Source organism: Vanacampus margaritifer, chromosome 13 (genome assembly GCF_051991255.1).
Source record: "Vanacampus margaritifer isolate UIUO_Vmar chromosome 13, RoL_Vmar_1.0, whole genome shotgun sequence".
Classification (NCBI taxonomy): Eukaryota; Metazoa; Chordata; class Actinopteri; order Syngnathiformes; family Syngnathidae; genus Vanacampus; species Vanacampus margaritifer.
In genome coordinates this window covers 6,346,616-6,365,532 of record NC_135444.1, presented here as the reverse complement: position 1 = coordinate 6,365,532, position 18,917 = coordinate 6,346,616, and the positions used below count along the sequence as shown (strand labels likewise).

Genomic DNA, 18,917 nt, shown 5'->3' with positions numbered 1-18,917 from the left:
CCACTAGAGAGCAGCAACGAGCTAGACTGATGGAAAGAAACGCTTAGTTGACTCTTTTATAGAGAATTAATGGAAAGGTTTATTATTTTATGAATTCAATACTTTTTAGACGGTCAGATACAGATATCTTAAAAAACTCATACAAAAATAAATGGCTCGCAAAATGTTCATCAGATGACAACAATGTTCTTGAAAAAAAAAAACACGTTTACAACAGATCACACGTGTGCCAAACAATTTCAAAAATATATAATTGATTGCAACATCATGCATTAAGCTGATCCATACAAAATTACCAAACGTAATCGTTTTCATTGGCCTTTATACAACTATTTGCATAGGTTATTAGTCAGTGACATTGTTCTTTTTACAAATTTGCATAGGCATGAGAACATTTCAAATGACTACTAATTTGAGAACAAGCGACTCTAGTAAAAAAAGAAAAGAAAAAAGATGATGTCAAGAACCAAATAGACACAGTACTTAATTCCAGTTGTTCCTTTGACTCCTGCAGAGCATAAAAACATAAATCATCACCGAAATATTCATGGAGAATAAACAGGAGATGTTGAGCTTATTTACAGTACGAGTGGTCAGAAAATGTCCCCTTTTTGGTCTCACTGAATCTGGTATTCAGTATAGAGTTTCATTAGAAAAAAAATGTACAAGTTGGACTAATTATTACCATAGGTTAAATGGTGTCATATTCTACACAATATTGTTGTATATGTTCTCATTTATGATGGGCAACCACAGGAGTGTCCTGCTATCTAAGTCATTTGTTACCACACATAAATGACTAGAAAAAAATCATAACAAAATAGAATTCTAGATTATTATTGCATCATCACAAGATCCAATATGTTCCATGTGTGCAAGTGTGCCCTTCTGTGTCCAGAGAACATTGGCAGTGTCTATCCCAGTAAACCAATAAGTGTGGTCCAAACAAAGCAGAGAGTGAATGAAGCTTTTTGGAGTGTTTGTAGAGTGTGGAGTCAAGATGGCGTAAGTCTATGAGTGGCTCTTGTCGTAGTTCTTCACCATGCGCTTGACGTGGAACAGTTTGTGTCTCAGCCTGCGACACTCTTTCTTCTTCGACTGGTACTCTGGTGTCTGAAAAGTAACAGGAAAGTTGATTCTTGTATTCACAAGGAGGAAAAACTCACAATCATATCCTGACCTCGACCCTATTGAGAACTTGTAGTCAGTCCATTCTTCGAATGGAGATTTATAGCAAATACAAATGTGAAAAGTATTCAGCCCCTGTACTGATACCCTTAAATACAATTCAGTACAATCAATTAGTAAACATAGCCCGCCTATTCTATGAAGGCAGCTTGTTAAAAAATACGATTGATCAAGAGCATCATGAAGACCAATGAACTCACCAAACAGCTCAGGGATAAAGTTTAAACCAGGGCAAAGTATCCTAAAACTTTGAGCATCTCAGGGAGAACAGTTCAATCCATCATCCAAAAATGTGAAAAGTATGACACAACTGCAAACCTACCAAGACATGGCTAGTCACTTAATCTGACAGAGCGAACATTTATTTACTGTAAAATATGCTTTTATCTCCAGCAGACTCGATGATTGTAACTAAAAGAACATCAGACAATTGCCGCTCATTCAGAACGCTGCAGTTCGAGTTCTGACCAAAACAAAGAAATCCGAACATTTGCCTCCAGTCCAGTTAGCTGTTGAAAGGATTTCAAAATTCTGCGACTCGTCTATAAATCACTAAATGCTTTGGGTCCTGAATATATTCAAGAAATGCTGATTGGAACCCAGAGTTGAAAGAAAACATGGTGAAGCTGCATTTAGCTGCTATGTTGCACACAAATGTCAACAGAAGTGAAGTCAGCCCAGAGTGTAAATACTTTCAAATCCAGTTAAAAAACTTTTTTTTTTTTTTCCACATGCCTTTGATTAAGGTCTTTTAAACATTTTTAGATCGTGGGTAATAATCTAAAAAAAAAAAATCTTTACTCTAAATGTTTTTAAAGTGTGCTGCCTAATGTTTTAACATTGACAATGTATGTTCTTTTAGTACATTTTGTACGCTACTTTTGTTTTCTCTGCTTTGCTTCTGAATGTTAACTGCTGTGTTTGTTGCTTTCCTTCAAGTTGCCTTGTGTATGAAATGTGCTATAGAAATAAACTTCCCTTGCCTCTTACTGTGTATCATTAAAATATCATCTGCTATGTTAATCTTAAAACAAATGACTTCCCTCTTTGAAATAGAAAACAATTCTATCAAGACATTTCCACACTGTAAAATTAAAAACACTTACTGACCCGTTTAAAGTCTTTCAGTTGATTATATTCCTCTGCTACATCCTGAGAAAGAGAAAAAGAAGATACCTTTGTTACACATGCTGAGCGCTGGATGCGTTTGTTACCATTAGCAATCAAACATGAAGCAAAAATGTTGCAAATATTGTATATCCATGTATACGTTACGTTGGTCTTCTTCTGTCAAATGTTATCCAACCAATGACATATAAATATCACTTTTTGTCTCTCACCTGATATTTAGCAGAGGTGTCATCTAGTGTGTCCAACTGCCTGCTGAGTTGGTTAAAGCGGTCGTTGATGTCGTCCATGTCTGCACACATGCGCTTGTAGTCCCTCAGGTCAGCATCAAACTCGGATTTGTAGTCGTGACGTTGTTCGTCAGACGTGATCTCAGGGTACATGCTGGGAGGGAAGACAAAAGGCACGGTCAGCTAAAGCAGGAATTGGTGTTCGTCTTGAAGAAAAAGGTGTGTGTGTACTGTCGATAACGGCTTTGTACCTTTGGCCGAGTTCCCTCTGCATGAATATAATGGCATGCCTCACAAGATTAACTATTCCTCAAAACAAAATGACAAATATAAAGTACAGTGCAGCTTTTTACTTGTGCCAATCAAAGTAAAAAAATTGTCATCTTTATCCATCTGTTCCACTCCGAACAAATATTTTGGCTGCAGTGTGCTGTAAACAGAGGTTTCTTTTCTAATCCAACAATCATTTTATTCAAATCAGAGAATTAAGGCCTGGTCCTGAGAGAGCGGCAAAATCTCTAATCTGCATGATGCACTGTTGGTTAAGGTCATCTGCACCTCTCTAATCCTCCCCGTGTGATGATGGAGGCTTACAGAACGTCTCACCTCACCCACTCTTCCACATCCAGCTCGTTGCCTGTCTCTGCTCCTGTGGTGTACTCTGTCTCGTACTGCGACTCGTCCATGTCGGGGTTGCGTCTGCGTCGCTTGGCCCTGTTCGCAGACGGTTTACGGCCCCCGCCAGTCTCCTCTGAAGGGCTGGAACTGGTCCTCTCACCATGGGATAAAGCCTCTGATGGTCGAGAGGTGGCCCGCTCAGAGTATCTGCAAAAAAAAAAAAAAAAAAACTTTGTTCATAAATGGGAACAATTGGAAGCGATATCCATTGTAAATGAATAAATGTAAGATATTCAGTTTCAGATTACTTTATTGAGCCCTAAGAGGCAACTCCTCCAGTCACAAACCGTCCAAGAAAGTTGAAAACAGTTACCAATAGGAGGAGACAGAACGGGAAGCCTGGTGGGTTGCCATTCAGCGCCCCCGAGTTTCTTTTCTAACTTTTCTATTTCATACAGTTCTTGTGTTCACTCTAAAAGGTGGTGGGTCAAAAATAACACAAATCAGGTCAACAATAGACGGACCAACCCTGAAGTTATTCAACCCAATATTTTGGGTCAAATAAAATTGATAACCGACAAAGCAAAACAATTTTTTTGGGGGGGGGGGGGGGGGTTATTCATGTGAATATTCATGTTTCCATCCATCCATCCATTTTCAGAACCTCGTATCTTCTCGAGGGTCGCGGGCATGCAGGAGCCCGTCCCGGCTGTTTTGGGGCAGTAGGCAGGTTTTCGATTGTTTTAATAGTCCAACTGAATTGGGTCAATGAACCAAACCAAACTTTGAGCTATTTAATCCCCAAAAATTAGTTAACAGCTCACAAAGCAACCCGATTTTTGGGCTTGTTTTTGTGAGGTATTCATGTGACCCAACCTTTTGGGTTGTTTTAATACCCCAATTAAATTGGATCGAAAATTAAGCAATCCAACTTTTTGAGTAATTCAACCCAAAAAGTTGAATCAAATTAAATGAATAACCCACACAAAAAAAATATTGGAATTGTTTTGTGGGTTATTCATTTGACCCAAATTATTGATTCAATTGAGTAACCCAAAAAGTTGGGTCGGTCCCTTTTTGACCCAATGTGGGTTATTTTTGGGTCGAAAATAACCCACATTGGGTCAAAAATTTGTTTTTAAACGGATTACAGCAAAAAGCAAACAAATTTTTGGGTTGCTTTGTGGGTTATTCGTTTGACTCAACTTTTTGGGTTAATTGAATGACCCAAGTTAATTTGGTCAAAAATGAACCGACCCGACTTTTTGAGTTATTTGACCCAAAAAGTTGGGTAAAATGAAATTAATAACCCACAAAGCAACCCAGTTTTTGTGTTGTTTTATGGGTTATTAATTTAACCCAACTTTTGGGGTGAAATAAAGCAAAAAGTTGAATTGATCCTTTTTTTGACCGAATTTGGGTTATTTTCGACCCAACCATTTTTAGAGTGAGTACACTCTAAAAAAAAATTTTTTTTTTAGCGCATATCATCCATTTGAGGTGCCATAAATAAAGAAATGGTACTGTATGAGGGATTAGGATCAGCCTTTGTCCATTGTAGGGGTCCTCCGTGAGGGGAAGTAGTAGTATTTGTTTTAATAATATAAAAAGGAAACTTGTCCACTTTTGTGGCTTGGCAAGGGATTTGTAAAGGAATGCAAACTCAGCAGTGGAACTATGTCAATAACATGAAGACTGTTTATTTTGTGTGAGGAATTCACCAACTGTTAACTGTTAGAAGCTTATAATGATCGTGGATTGTTAAATTGTTAGTCAGCGTTAAGATCATAAAGAATGCGCAATGTGTATTTGACATGCACTGTGCTTGAACTTGTTGTGAAAAGGCTCCAGAACAAAAATCAATAAACATGAGCGAAAACAAGGAAAAGATAATCCCACAAGGGCACAAAGGTCAGAGGCGCTCATTCCGTGGGTAGGGCAATATGTTTTTTTTTTTTCATGACTAGTCACGTGTTTGAAAAGAGATGTTGCGCAATAGACCCACTCATTGTTGTTGTCGTAGGTGTCCCCATTGAAAGAGCTGCTGTCCATCTTGGTCGGGGGATACGAGATGACACTGTTTGCCGAAGCATTCAGCAGACCACCTCCTTTCTCGGACACCAGGAGGGTTGGGGCGTCCTGAACACTACGGTTTTCCTCCACATTGTTCACCTACACAGGAAGGAAAAACAGACGGAACAACATAAACAACACATTCCCAAGGACTGTAAAACCCAGGTTCCTTTCCTAACTGACATCCTGCTTGAAACGTGCATTCATCACTACAGCACATATCGTATAACAACTCTGATGTTGTTATGTTACATTTATCACCCACTAGCTTTTTTTTTACTAACATACAATTGCAGTGAGGTTATTAGTGCTCCATGTTTAATTAAGGGAGCACTCAGGCACATAATTGGGCAGCATAGTTCAGCTGCTCAGTGTTGTTGAAGTTATATGCTTTGCTCACTGCTTGAGTGAGAAGTGAACTCAACTCAAATGCAATACTAAATCAACAAATTATTTCATTACTTTTCATATTATTTGGCTGTGTATGTGGACAAAATAATGTTTGCCAAACAGTATAATGCATTTACTTTAATCAATATTTTTCTACTCAAAGATCCGCATTTTAAGGACTTTCCCACATCGTGGTCTGCAAGTCTGTTTCTGCAGATTTAGCAATTATTGTCAGATCAATATGGTTACAATACATTAAATCTGCACATAAATACTTTGTACATATTTAATTCTTGTTTATATTTAATAGTAACACTGTTGCTTTGTTTTGTTCATGGATGTGTGAAGCTCTCATTTGTTTTCTACACACAGTAGCTCTCTGCTCAGGATATGATACGTGTGGAATGTTTGAGTTAAACAGCCTAGGATGGCTCAATCCGGAAAAATTATGTTTTAAACACAGATCGGCGTTTTGTAGTGGCAACAACTTTTATGAAACTATAATGTTGTTTCGAAACAGAGTATAATATCATACATTTTCCGACGAGCCAAGGCAGAAAAGATACAGCAGCAGCCCCCCCAAAATAAGAATTGCGGTCTGTGAAGTAGTCAGGTGAAGTACAATTTCCTGCCTTGCAGCTGCACCAGAATTCTATTTGAAGGGCACAGCTCATGCAAACATCCCAAAAATGTGCTCTGACTAATCGGAACTAAAAAAAAAAAAAGTGCTGCCATGAATACAACTGCAAGACCAGTAAAAAAAAAAAAAGTAGTAAGGTAAATGAACATGGTGAAGAAAATTAAGACTGGGGCTAAAAAATGGTGCTGGATGCCAAGAATGGGGTGGAACAAAAGAAAACACATGCAAGTAAAGAGTTTGAGAGAGCTATTACACAAGTTTTTTTCACGTGGACATTTTAAAAGCATAAAATATATATATATATATATATATATGTGATCAAACTTCCCACCCTGACTCAGAGTTTGTCTAGGGGATAAGAACCAGGAAATAGCAACTCAAGAAGTAATACAAATAATTTATTTAACAAAATATGGAGGACAATAGTGCCAACAAGATATATATATATATATATATATATATATATATATATATATATATATTTATTTTGAATATTTAAAATGACAATAATATTTTTTTTTTTAGAAATGAGCATAATTTCACAATTGTGTCAAAAACAAATAAACAGAGACATTCAGGTTATTCCACAAAACAAGGATGAAATAACTGTTTTCTTTCGCCATATATAATAATAATGACTTCCAAAGAAACTCATTTATAAAAGAAAAGACTTTGAAATGGAATAGGATGAAGCAACTGCTTATCTAGTCCTATCCCAATTTCACCTCACTTCCTACTTTAACTCATTATTCATAAATTCCTTAACAAAAATTGTACTTTCAGCCACTGTTTTATTATTCCTCCCTAGTATATTTAGCAAAAATGAAGTTACTATACAGTTTCTTAAATTGACAAATATTTGTACTTCTTTTAATGTTTCCCTCAAGACCATTCCACAAAACCACTCCACAGATTGAAATGCACATACTTTTGAGTTTTGTGTGAGCATAATGTTTGAATTTCAATTCCCCTCTCAGATAATAACCCCCTTCTCTCTCTGTAAATAATTTTTGTATGTTGCCTGGCAGCATTTTATTATTTGTCCTACACTTTATTTGTCCAGTTTTAAAATCTACCAGATCCTTAAACTTTAGTGTGTGTAGTTTTAAAAAGAGTTTATTGGTGTGTTGAAGGTACCCTACATAATATCTTATTTTTATGGCTTTTTTTGGTCGTTTTGTAGGAATTACCCCAAACTTCTACACAGTAATTCAAATATGATAATATTATTGAACAATACAAAATAAACATTGCTTTATCATTTAATATGTGTCTGGCCTTTCCCAACAATGTGTGCTACCTTTGCCCTAACATGTTTTATATGGGCTTTCCATCAGATTTTGTCATCAAGAATCACACCCAGAAATTTGTTTTCATAAACCCGTTCAATTTGAACGTCCTTAATCCTTATTGTTAGTTGTGCGTTTATTTTATGGTTTCCAAACAACATCAGTTTGTTTTTATTCAGATTTAATGAAAGTTTCTTTAAGTCAAAACATGTTTTTAGTTTATTTAATACTTTGGTGACCACCTTGACAAGCTGCTGTAGGTTGTCTCCAGAACGGAAAATGTTTGTGTCATCTGCAAATAGCACAAACTTTAAAATTTTCAAAACATTACAAATGTCGTTTATGTACATAATCAACAATATTGGTCCCAAAACCGAATCCTTGTGCGACTCCACAAGAGATACCCAATTGAGTTGATTTGTGATTTTCCATTTGCACAAATTGATTCCTATTGGATAGATAATTTGTCACCCAGTTGAGTATTTTATTAATTTATTAATTTCAGATTCTTCAAGTTTCCTAACTAGTACATGATGGTCTATTGTGTCAAATGCTTTTTTTTAAGTATACAAATATTCCTACTCCAGAGAACTGGTTATTTCTTCCATTAGCTCCATTAGTGCCATTGATGTGGATCTCTTTGGTCTGAATCCATATTTACTGTCATTTAACAAGTCATACTTTTCAATGATTTTATCTAGTCTATTTGCAAAAAGTTTTTCTAAGATTTTTGAGAACTGAGAGAGTAGAGAGACCGGCCTGTAGTCGGTGAATTGACTTATGTCTCCCGCTTTGTAAATCAATTCAATACAATTAATAAGATGACATTTTGTCATTTTTGTCATTCTACATGATACATCTAGACAACAAACCCAAAACTCTATTTGATCAAACAATATGTTGCATTTCAAACTACAGTACTGCATTTTTCCATTTGAATATAGGTTGGAGGCCAGCCGCATACGTGTAGCCGTCTACAGCATGCGATACCGCTGTATTAGCAGCACACTGACACCACTAATGACCTCATGAATGAAACACAATGGAACCCAAACTGAGCAGAATGAGGCCAGTGTGTGAGGTCATTCTTAGCAAGCTGGTTCAGTGTCCAACCAAGCCTGATGACTCACTGTGTGACACTGCTGTGCACGTGGTGCAATTACCATGAAAGAACATACAGAGATAGAAACGATACGCCACACCTTTGTGTTTTATAATTTACAGACAATAGAAGATGTGCTATGGCAATAATAGAGTCATGATCAAATATTGAGGACTGAGAATGTGTGCACTGTCTTTACCTAAACACATCCTACTGTACATTTTTATACTAACAGGATTAAATAACAGAGACATGGGAAAAAAAACAAAAGCTATTTTCTGTGGAAAGTTGGCTTTTGCATAGTTTTGTGGGTTTAGTCATGATTTAAAGTACATTGTGAATATAGGCATAACAGTTAGAAACACTGTTAAAGCATACCAACAGCCTTCATTGTCATTCAAACAAAGAAACATATTAGCTGAAAAGCGGCATATTGAGTCAATCATCAATCCCCATTTCAGGCAAGCGTCTCTTATGAGTGTTGTTGGTGTTTATAAAACTCTGTAGAAACCACCTGCTTGCTTACAGGTTGCTAATGATTAATCTGAGTGAAACTAGGTAGTAGACCATGAACAAACATTCACTGAGCGCTATCAGCCATGAGAAAGAACTGAACTTAGTCCCTCTGAGGAAACACTGACGGTCATAAAACAATTGGCATTTGAATTCACAACAAGGAATACCAGGTATCAGTATTGGGCTGACATCCGGCCTCAGTTCAAGGTATTAGTACTCATGATGGCAGTCGATCTCTTATGGCTGTTTTATGATCAGGAATAAAACCTTACATGTATAACCACATATTTTGGTTGGAACGTTTTTCTGACCATTGCATTATCCGTTCATTCATTCATGGATTCATTCATTCATTTATGGATGGAATTGCTATTAATTTCGGGCAATTTTAAGGAAAAATGCTATATAGGCAGGGGTGCACATGAGCACTGCATAATTAATATTGCACTCTGTTTTAAGTCAGTCACTGCGGTTTTGTGCACTCGAATATTGCAGCTAGCTCAGTCAGTCAGCTTGACTGCAGTCAGGCTATGCAGCCTCAATTTGCAGTCAAGCTAGCTGCCAAAACAATTGTTTCTGATTGCCAATTTAAAAAGAAAAGTAAGGCATTGATATCCATGTACAGTCTTGTGCTTTTATTTTGAAGTTGACCCTTGTGGCGCTTTGCGTAGCCAATAAACAACTGCTGTTGTGGCGACTGGCTTAAGAGTCTGGCTTCGCTGACGGCTACAATTGCCGTGAGACGGTGGCCAAATGCGCAGAAGGAGAGCTGCCGGTGAGACGTTTATCTCTGTGTCGCTACATCACGGTTCGACGGTCTGTCAATATATGTGGTCAGTGGTGCAAAAAAGATTGGGCACTGCCCTAGAGAAGAGTGCTAAGCTAGCTGGCCACAAGACCTTGCCTTTCAGCGGCAACTCAGATGTGGGCAATTAATTTTTCGAACAGGCCATGCAACTCAATTTAACGTTTTTTTCATCAAACAGGGAATTGTATTGTTTTAATAAACTGCCATTGTGTAGCCTAGCTGTAATCATGTTGTTGTAATTAGGAAATGAAAATTGAAAATGACATAACCTCTGTGATGCCTCCTCCCTCACTTCGCACTGTAAAACTAGATGGAGACTAATCCATCACATACAACATGCCCACTTTAAGTTAATATTGGGGAGCATATGTCATTAAATGAATTTACTTCATCTACTAGTCAGAACAAAACAAGTAATGGAATTTTTCATCAAGGCTGGATTAAAATTCTCGACCCCATTCCCTTGACCACAGCTAGAGAAGTTAAGAGCTGTGGGTCAATTAGGGTCAAATATGATTTCTATTCATCCGTGCAACATTATGCAACAGTGACCACCAAGCTCTTGTCTCTTACCCATTCCTCTACATTTCTGCCCTCCGATGCCTTGCCGCCAACCAGAGGCCCATCCCAGAAGATGTTGGGTTTGCCGTAGCGCCAGATCTTGCCTCTAGTCTTGTGTGCATAGAAGGCAGCGACAGCCAGGGCGACCACAATCAGGAATCCGCACACCATGGCGACTCCCTACAAATTCAGGGACATGGGAGTCAAAGATAAGATGTACCACAAAGACTGTCTGACCTGGTATAAGTGTACACATACGTACATTCAAAATATCACTACTTGTACCACAAATAAGTAGCAAACATTAAACAAATAAAGATAACTAAAGTATATCACAAAAATGACTAAAGCCAATCCAGTCTGCAGCTATAAGATAAAGGGAAAAACAAGCCACAAACCTCTTGAGGGTCCACAAAGCAGTAATGGTAGAGGTACTGGTTGTATAGGGGGAAGCCTCCCACTCCTCCCATCTGAGAATAGCCCGTCTGGTAGAGGCTCTGGCACATCATGAGCATGGGGTTGTAAATCACATTGGACGTTCCCTGGGCCATGGGGTTTACTCCAACTATGTACACAATGTTTATGATGCCCTGCAACAGACATATATTGTATGTTTAATACGCATGGAATCATCTCAATTATCCACATCTCATAAAGCTTTCATTTAGACATGATGCATTATATATACTTTGGAACTTCCAGACATGAAATCATATGAGTTAAGTAAAACTTTGAATGGAATATATTTCAAGAAAAGGCATACTCTAACAACAATTGATTGGGACTGGTAAACAAGTTCAAGTCAATTTTATTTATACTTAGATCAAGATTGGTTCCTTATGGAGCAGGGCTGTCACTTTCCAATATTTTTAGAATGAATTATTCTAATCAAATAATTGGATAACATTTTATTCTGCATTCAAGTGTATTACAAAACATTTTTTCCACTGATGCTGTTCATTTGCCAATTATTGTTTTTTCCCCGGATTATTTAGTGATACAAAAAACAAACAAACAACAACAACAACAACAACAATAAAGCAATATCAAACGTGAGAGATTAATGTAAACACCTTTTTGTAACTGATTTAGTTACTAGTTCGGTCATTGTTTTTCAAAGTGACAGCAGATGTTTGCAAATGTCTTATTTTGATTAGGGGTGTCAAAATTAGTATGTTATTTTGGAGTTAATTTACAGTTCCTTTAATGCCACTAATTTTTTAAAACGCGCGATTAATGACCACTCTTTACTTGGAAAGCCTGTACCGGGGGAATTCCAGTTTCAAAGCAGCAGACAGAAAGTTTTTGCAGTAATACATTTAATAATAATGCATATATTTGTGGAAACTGGGGTTAAGTTGGAATTTACAATTTAAAAAATGTTCCGAATTCCACAAGTTAAAGATTAGGTAGCTCTTAATATAAAAAGAAAAATGCACTGAGCTGCCACCAGTGTCTTTAAAATGCAATTATGCCATCTAGTGGCAGAAAAAAAAGACCTCAACACAAATCTATATCACACTCGTTTTTTACAGTACTGTACATCTTTTTAATTTTAACTCAATTTTATGAATTAGTTTTAAATTAATGTATCAATGAGTAAAGAATGCAGCCATATTTCCATCAGTTTAATTTTTTTCCCACTTTCATGTTAACAAGAGTATGAAAACGTAGAAAATATTTTAATGTACATGATATTTTATTGATTTAGAACAGATATGAAATTTGCATTTAATCGTGAGTTAACTACTGAAGTCATGCAATGAATTATGATTAAAAAATGAACCACCTTACACCCCCAATTTTGATTAAAGCATCAATGATAATTAGCATGTAATCAGTATTTGATTGAAATCACTATAGAAATCAAATAATAATTACTGTTGTGATGGTGAAATCCAATGATTTGGCTAATTTGAAGATAAACATTGGCTCTGAACAATTACTTGGTTATTAAAATAGTTGATGAATAATTTGATAGTGGATTTGTTGTCGAAATAAGCGCTCATTTTTGACACTTTTTTGGATGAGCTTTAGAACCCAACTTTTCATCCATAAAACGGAAACAAAAGCAACTGAACGACTTTGGCGACGGAGATGAGGGAAAAACATCCTCTGAAGAGACCTCGAACAGAAACAAGATGGGCGTGGGGTTTACTTTATTCTTTTTCAAATATACAAACTAATAATTGCTTGTAAATGTTCCATGACAATAACAGTTTGTGTTTTGCTGGGCTGTACTAAAAACAAGGGACAGCCCTTTGACAATATTTGCCATTGTACAGTCTATGTTGTTGCCATTGTTCTACCAACTAAATATGAATGTGGGGTAAGTTAATCATTAACAGCAAAACTACAGTATCGCCATAATTGTAACACTCTAGCCAAGAAGCCTTATTCTGGTCACTGTAGCAACCAGTGTTTAGTCATAATCTCATACTTTTGTTTTTTTCTGGTTTTATCATGTAATAGGTGATTATTTTTGGGTTTATCTTGTAACACATTAAACTAGATAACTTGTTTTTCTCATACATGGTAGTTGGAGTGTGTGACTGACTCTTACCTGCAAGACAGCCATGATGATACTGGCAATCAGGACGGCCAGAAAGTACTTCCTGCTGCGGATGGCGCTGGCTTTCGAGAAGCTGGCAATGAAGAAAGACAGTGCCGCGATGAAGTTTATGGCTGCCATGGCAATCATTGTTGTTTTGGCTGAGTAGGGGGAAATATAGGAGCCCTGGTAGTTGCCGTAGCCACCATAACTGCCGTAGCCACCATATCCTTGGCCATAGCTGCCTGCGCCATATCCACCACCGTAGCCAGATCCATAGCCATAGCCCATTCCCATTCCATTCGCATACTGCATGTCCCACATGAGAGTGGAAGCCACACAGGCGAATATGGCCAAACACAGCACGATGACCACAGCCATCATGGCCTTGACGATCCCAGGAGGCGACAACCATTTGTAGAAGTGCTGCGGCTTGTCCTCAATGTAGTAAGATCCCGGCGGAGGAGGGTAAGCGTTGTAATCACTCAGAGGCGCATGGAAGCTGCCCGGTGCTCCAAAGCCATTATTGGATGGTGGGGTGTACAGAGGTGGACTGTCGTAGGACTGTTTCTCAAACATCTCTACAAAGAAATAAAACAGAAGCACTGAGAGCAAACTCAAATGAACGCGTGAGTGCCAGGGAGTACAGCACTGTCTGATATGAGTTATGCTTCAGTTGACGATTGATATGGAAAAGATGGGCGTGACTGTCCTTTGGAATGAGGCTTAGTAACAGAAATGTGTAAATAATTGACTGTTTGTGAGTACTCTGCTTGTTTAAATCTGTTGCCTGTAATCTGTTGCTGTTTCAGCATATTTCTACGCATTAAGTCGACCTAAAGGGGTAGTCAACCCCAAAACAATTTCTTGACAATAACATGTTCTATGCAGCTCCATAGTCTAAATATAGTCTTTTGGTTAATTTTGTGTTAGTGAAATATGAGTTAAGCAGCAAAATCCAGCAGTTTTTTTACCCATCAATATCAGAAGGCGGCCATTTTGCCACTTGCTGTTGAGTGAAAATGGCATCACAGTAGCTCAGGTCTTAGGTAACAACCAATCATAGCAGGTGAGCTGTTTGATGACATTCTGATTAATATTACATTTGTGGAATGTAATATTATTTTTTACATTTGTGGAATATGAGTTATGCAGCAAAATCCAGCAATTTTTTATTAGTTTATTATTAATATTAGAATATCAATATCATTTTGCCACTTGGGTCAAGTGAAAATGACATCACAGTTGCTCAGGTCTCGGGTAACAACCAATCACAGCTCAGCTTCAGAAAGCAGGTGAGCTGTGATTTGTTGTTGCCTGAGCAACTGTGATGTCATCTTCAGTCCACAGTAAGTGGCAAAATGGTGTCTGTCACGCCAATTTACATTGACTGCGGAACGGTCGCGGTGCGTTTTTCCATACGCACGGACTGCAATTTACACTGACTGCGTTGTGTCAGCTGTCCGTGTCCGGAAATCTGCACCCGCCAGACCTCAATATCCCGGGAGTTCACGCTGGAGAGTTGAGTTCACGCGATAACAACCGTGTATATAGAGTCCTATTGGTGAATAATAGCTACACTTGTCTGTTGTCACATCGATATGCTTTTGGACGTTATTTCTGTGACTTCTACCATAGCTCTAATACCATGGTTAAGTACGTTTTGTGTTTAAATAGTGTTATTTTGTCATGTTTAATTTAATCTGAGCTAGTTTTTTGTCTTAAATGTCCGACTCGTGTCATACGAAGTAGTTACCTCTCCCAAAAAATGAGTTCGCAAACGGTTTTATTTTGAAATATACCGGATCTACCTTGATGCCGACGCGCGACTTGCTGTCCGGCTCGTGTCATTTCTTCAGCAAATCCGCAAACGTTCCGTATGCGGTGTCCGGAAAAAAAATAGAACGCTTGCGGAAACCTTCCACAGCGCCGCATCCCTTATACGCAACTGCAGCTGGTGTAAATTGACACGCAGACTCAAATGCTTTCTATTCCTTGCGGTGGCCGTACGGAAAACGCACCGCGTCCGTTCCGCAGTCATTGTAAATTGGGCGTGAGATGGATAAAAACAGCTGGATTTTGCTTCATAACTCATATTCCACAAATGTAATATTAATCAGAATGTCATGTTTACACTAGTGCGATCACATATAACTTGTTTTTGTCAATAAATGTTTAAGGTTGACTTCCTCTTAAAACAACTCCAAAATGAATGCACACAAACGAGGGCATACAGTACTTGTTCTATCCTCTTCACACTTCACACTATCTTAGCTTATAGCTGGTGTAAACGATATTTTATTGGGGGCAGAATGTGTCTTTATGATCTTGTTGCAAACTAGTTTAGACCTGCTTTTTGTCATTATCAGAAAAAAATGAACTGGGAGTGGAATGACCTCATCTTTGAAGGCCGTTGAGCGAGCAATATCAGAACCAGCGTGGAGATGTCTGTACCAGGGCAGACACGGAGCTCAGCCAAACAATACTTTCATTTTTTGAGTCTTCGGGGGCAGTTCGAGTCTTTCTGCTGCCCCCGCAATGTCCGGGCCTTGAAGAGTTCACATGTCCCGCCCTCAACTCATTTTGTTTTTCTTCTGTTCAAAATCTTACAAGGGAGCGAGGCTGCAAGTCAACAATAGCCATTCTTTCATTCTTTTACATCAAGCAGAAGACAAAGTTAGACTTCTGAAACGAGAATGTAATCTCCGCCACTGTAAACACAACCCCATTCAGTGGCTGAGACAGAAAGATGTGCTTGCTGGCTACACTCACAGTCTACATGGCCATAATTCTTCACTCTGTATGGGACAGAGGAGGTCTCGCCTCAGAGCCTCCATCCCAGACGCCCTCCTATCATTCCCTCCTTCATTTCACCGTGTCCTTCCAACCTCCAACATTCTCCCTGTCCTTACTGCCTGCCTTTGTTTGGAGAGCAGGAGGGGCAAAAGTCAGGGCTTCTCGCAGGAACAGTGTTGTCATGGAGTCAGGGTTCAAAAAAAGAAAAAAAGAAAAGAAAATTGGGGCGCTGTCCTGGGAGTAGTGAACAACGGCTCCTCTGTCCGTCTCCATAAGAAAGGGACAAAAAGAAGGGAATGCAGGTGCAAGCAGGTTGTGCAAAGTAGTTTCTTGTCATTTCTGTTAGGGCACAGATATTCTACATTTTGACAAATATCAGTATTGGCTGTATTAGTATTTATGAATGAATGAACAAATTAATTCATTTCAAATTTCAGTTAATGTAATAAATTTTTTAATTACAATAAAACTAAGAAAGTTTAACATTTTCAATTATTTTTGAAATTTTGGAAAATATATTTACTTTAGAAAACTATAAGGACTCTGGGAGCCACGTTATTTACTTGTTTAAGTTTTCATTTAACTTTTTAAGACATACTGATGATCTTGGGAGCTCTCTGAACTTTTTGTTACAATTTTAAAGCAAATATGTATATTTTCTAAAATAACATTTTGCAAAACTGAGAAGTTGTTCAATTAACATGCTTTAAGACATTTCAACAAAGTTAAGAGTTGGAAATTGCATTTTTAAATATTTTGACGACAATGTCCATATGACAATAAAGTAGTATAAACCTAGAAAAAAAAAACAATGAACATATAAAAATGTAAACAAAAAATAACGTGTGTAACAGTTGGATTAAGCATGAGTTGACATTTGACATGTACCAAATTCCACAAGATTGCAAATCATGAATGAAGAATTGGTGTGGAATGAGAGTCATCACAACTAACCCTAACGCCAGTGGCCCTTGCGGTAGTTGAGTTGCATTTGTATTACGTGGTCAGGTTGGGTCAAACACCCACCAGGTTCAGCCTGAGCACCACTACAACAGAGAGACTCTCATTTGCTGCCACTGATGGAATTTCACTCATATGGTCACATGTCTCCCTTCTGTCAAAAACAGTTAGGCCCCTAAGTCCCTGCCTGGGACCCACTGCCATAACCAAAGGCCTCAACCAAGACTTTCTATCAAAATACACAACACCAAAAACTATACATCACTGGCTATATGCCACAAATTGGTAAATTTCATGTTTTTCCACACATCTACACTATTGGTCAGTCTACACATGGGTGTGATTGTTACAAATTATTAGAACAATGTTAACTGTTGAAAATGGTTTGCTCTCTTTGATGATGCAGAGGAGTTTTGGAATTGCCCTTTTCTATATCGAATTGAATCTTAATGTCACTCAATCGAAACGAATCGTTCCACTTAGTATAGTTTACCATCCTTTAATCGTATTGCACCCCAGGATAACTTGTATGATGAAAGGATAAAAGAAATAACTTATTTTTTTCGTGCACCAACACCATCAATGCACCCAAAAATGTCATACCTAACGCTGAATTGTGTTGTTGATATAATTTCTCTGCTTATTTGATAGGGATGCACATTTCTTTTATATAGGTTACACTGCATCTAGGAAATAAATATATGTAGGTCAGCCTGGTCAGGTGTTCCTTGGGCGTGAGCATTCACACTACTTATTATTCTGCAAAGCAAATGGTGAATGAAACAATCTCAACGTTATTAGCTCTCAACCAAAATAACACAATGTATTGTATATGCCTATATACATCTTTGTGCCAACAGAGGCATTTATACAGTATGTCAATAAGAATACAATTTATCAATTTAACCAAACTGATTAACTTTTTGTACACTTAAAAACTGAAGAAACAGCTTTTGGCACCTTTTTTTCGTAGTCGCCTTACCTGAGGAACACTAGAGGCAAAAAAAAAACGCTGGCCGTCCTTACTTCCAGTCAAAAGTCTTCCAAGTTAAAACTGTGGCTAAAAATCTGAATAAATCACTCTTGTCGCGCTTTCTTTACAGCGAACCTTTTGAAATTAAGGCCAATTGAAGAAAGAAAAAAAAGAAGTATTTCTCCACTTCTGACGCTGGTATGCGTCTCGCGCAGCAGTCTGGAGGAAAGTGGCAACTGGCAAGTGCCGCTTGATGTCCAGCAGGTCCGCGGTGATTAGGCCGGCCGCACAACACCCGCAACATTGCGTGTGTTCTAGCGCCAGGGGTCAGCCTTGGTACACGCGTTTATGGACAGTCGCTCGTTAACTCAAGATAAAAGTTATTCTGCGTGGTGATGCACGTGTTATATCCTGGGTGATGAATGCACATATTTTGATGAAAAAAATACAACTTTTTTTTTTTTCAAAATTTATTTTTTTAAATCAAATTGTCCTTTTTTACTCACTAATTCTGTGCAATACTTATGTTTGGCAACTTGGAGCAATTTGTGGTGGTGGTGAGGGGGGCTCACAAAAAAAGCTTCCCTTTCATTGACTTACTCGTGATGGGATTTCCTATTCTTTCTAGAGAACTGGCTCTTTTGACTTTGCTCACTAAGGTCAACTCTTTCGGTGGCTTTCAAATGGATCTTCAGGTTTTTTTTTCTTATTTATTATTATTTTAAATAATGTAAAATTGTATTAAATGCTGCATTTTGCGTTTGTTTAAAAAAACAAAAAAACAACAACAAAAACTGCATGATAGCTAGCTAGTGCAGGCTTGACTATTAAAACGTGTTCTTGGTAAAATGTTGTGCAACCATGAAACAATTTCCATAAATAAGACCATTGATGGGGATTGGGATCTTGCTTCTTGGAGTCTGTTCTGGCCTTGAAATAATTTCACTACCAAAGATGGCAATAATACATGCCAAATATGTAGGTTAAATTACATTCATGCTCCCATGTCATTGCTGTCCCTCTTTTTTCCATATTTTACACATATTAGCTGTTTTGATAACATAAGAATGCAATCACATAAGACAGAGTCACAG

General features: G+C 37.8%; 1 protein-coding gene across 1 annotated transcript; it reads right to left on the bottom strand.

Annotated features, from left to right (window-relative positions):
- Nucleotides 1-304: 304 nt before the first annotated feature.
- On the bottom strand, nucleotides 305-18,054 carry LOC144062381 (occludin). Its single transcript, XM_077583727.1, has 9 exons — nucleotides 17,833-18,054; nucleotides 13,107-13,675; nucleotides 10,942-11,133; nucleotides 10,556-10,723; nucleotides 5,170-5,336; nucleotides 3,153-3,371; nucleotides 2,529-2,700; nucleotides 2,299-2,340; nucleotides 305-1,113 (listed from the first exon to the last, which is right to left on the bottom strand). Exons 2-9 carry the CDS (start codon nucleotides 13,671-13,673, stop codon nucleotides 1,012-1,014), a joined length of 1,629 nt encoding a protein of 542 aa, XP_077439853.1. The 5' UTR covers nucleotides 13,674-13,675; nucleotides 17,833-18,054; the 3' UTR covers nucleotides 305-1,011.
- Nucleotides 18,055-18,917: the final 863 nt, after the last annotated feature.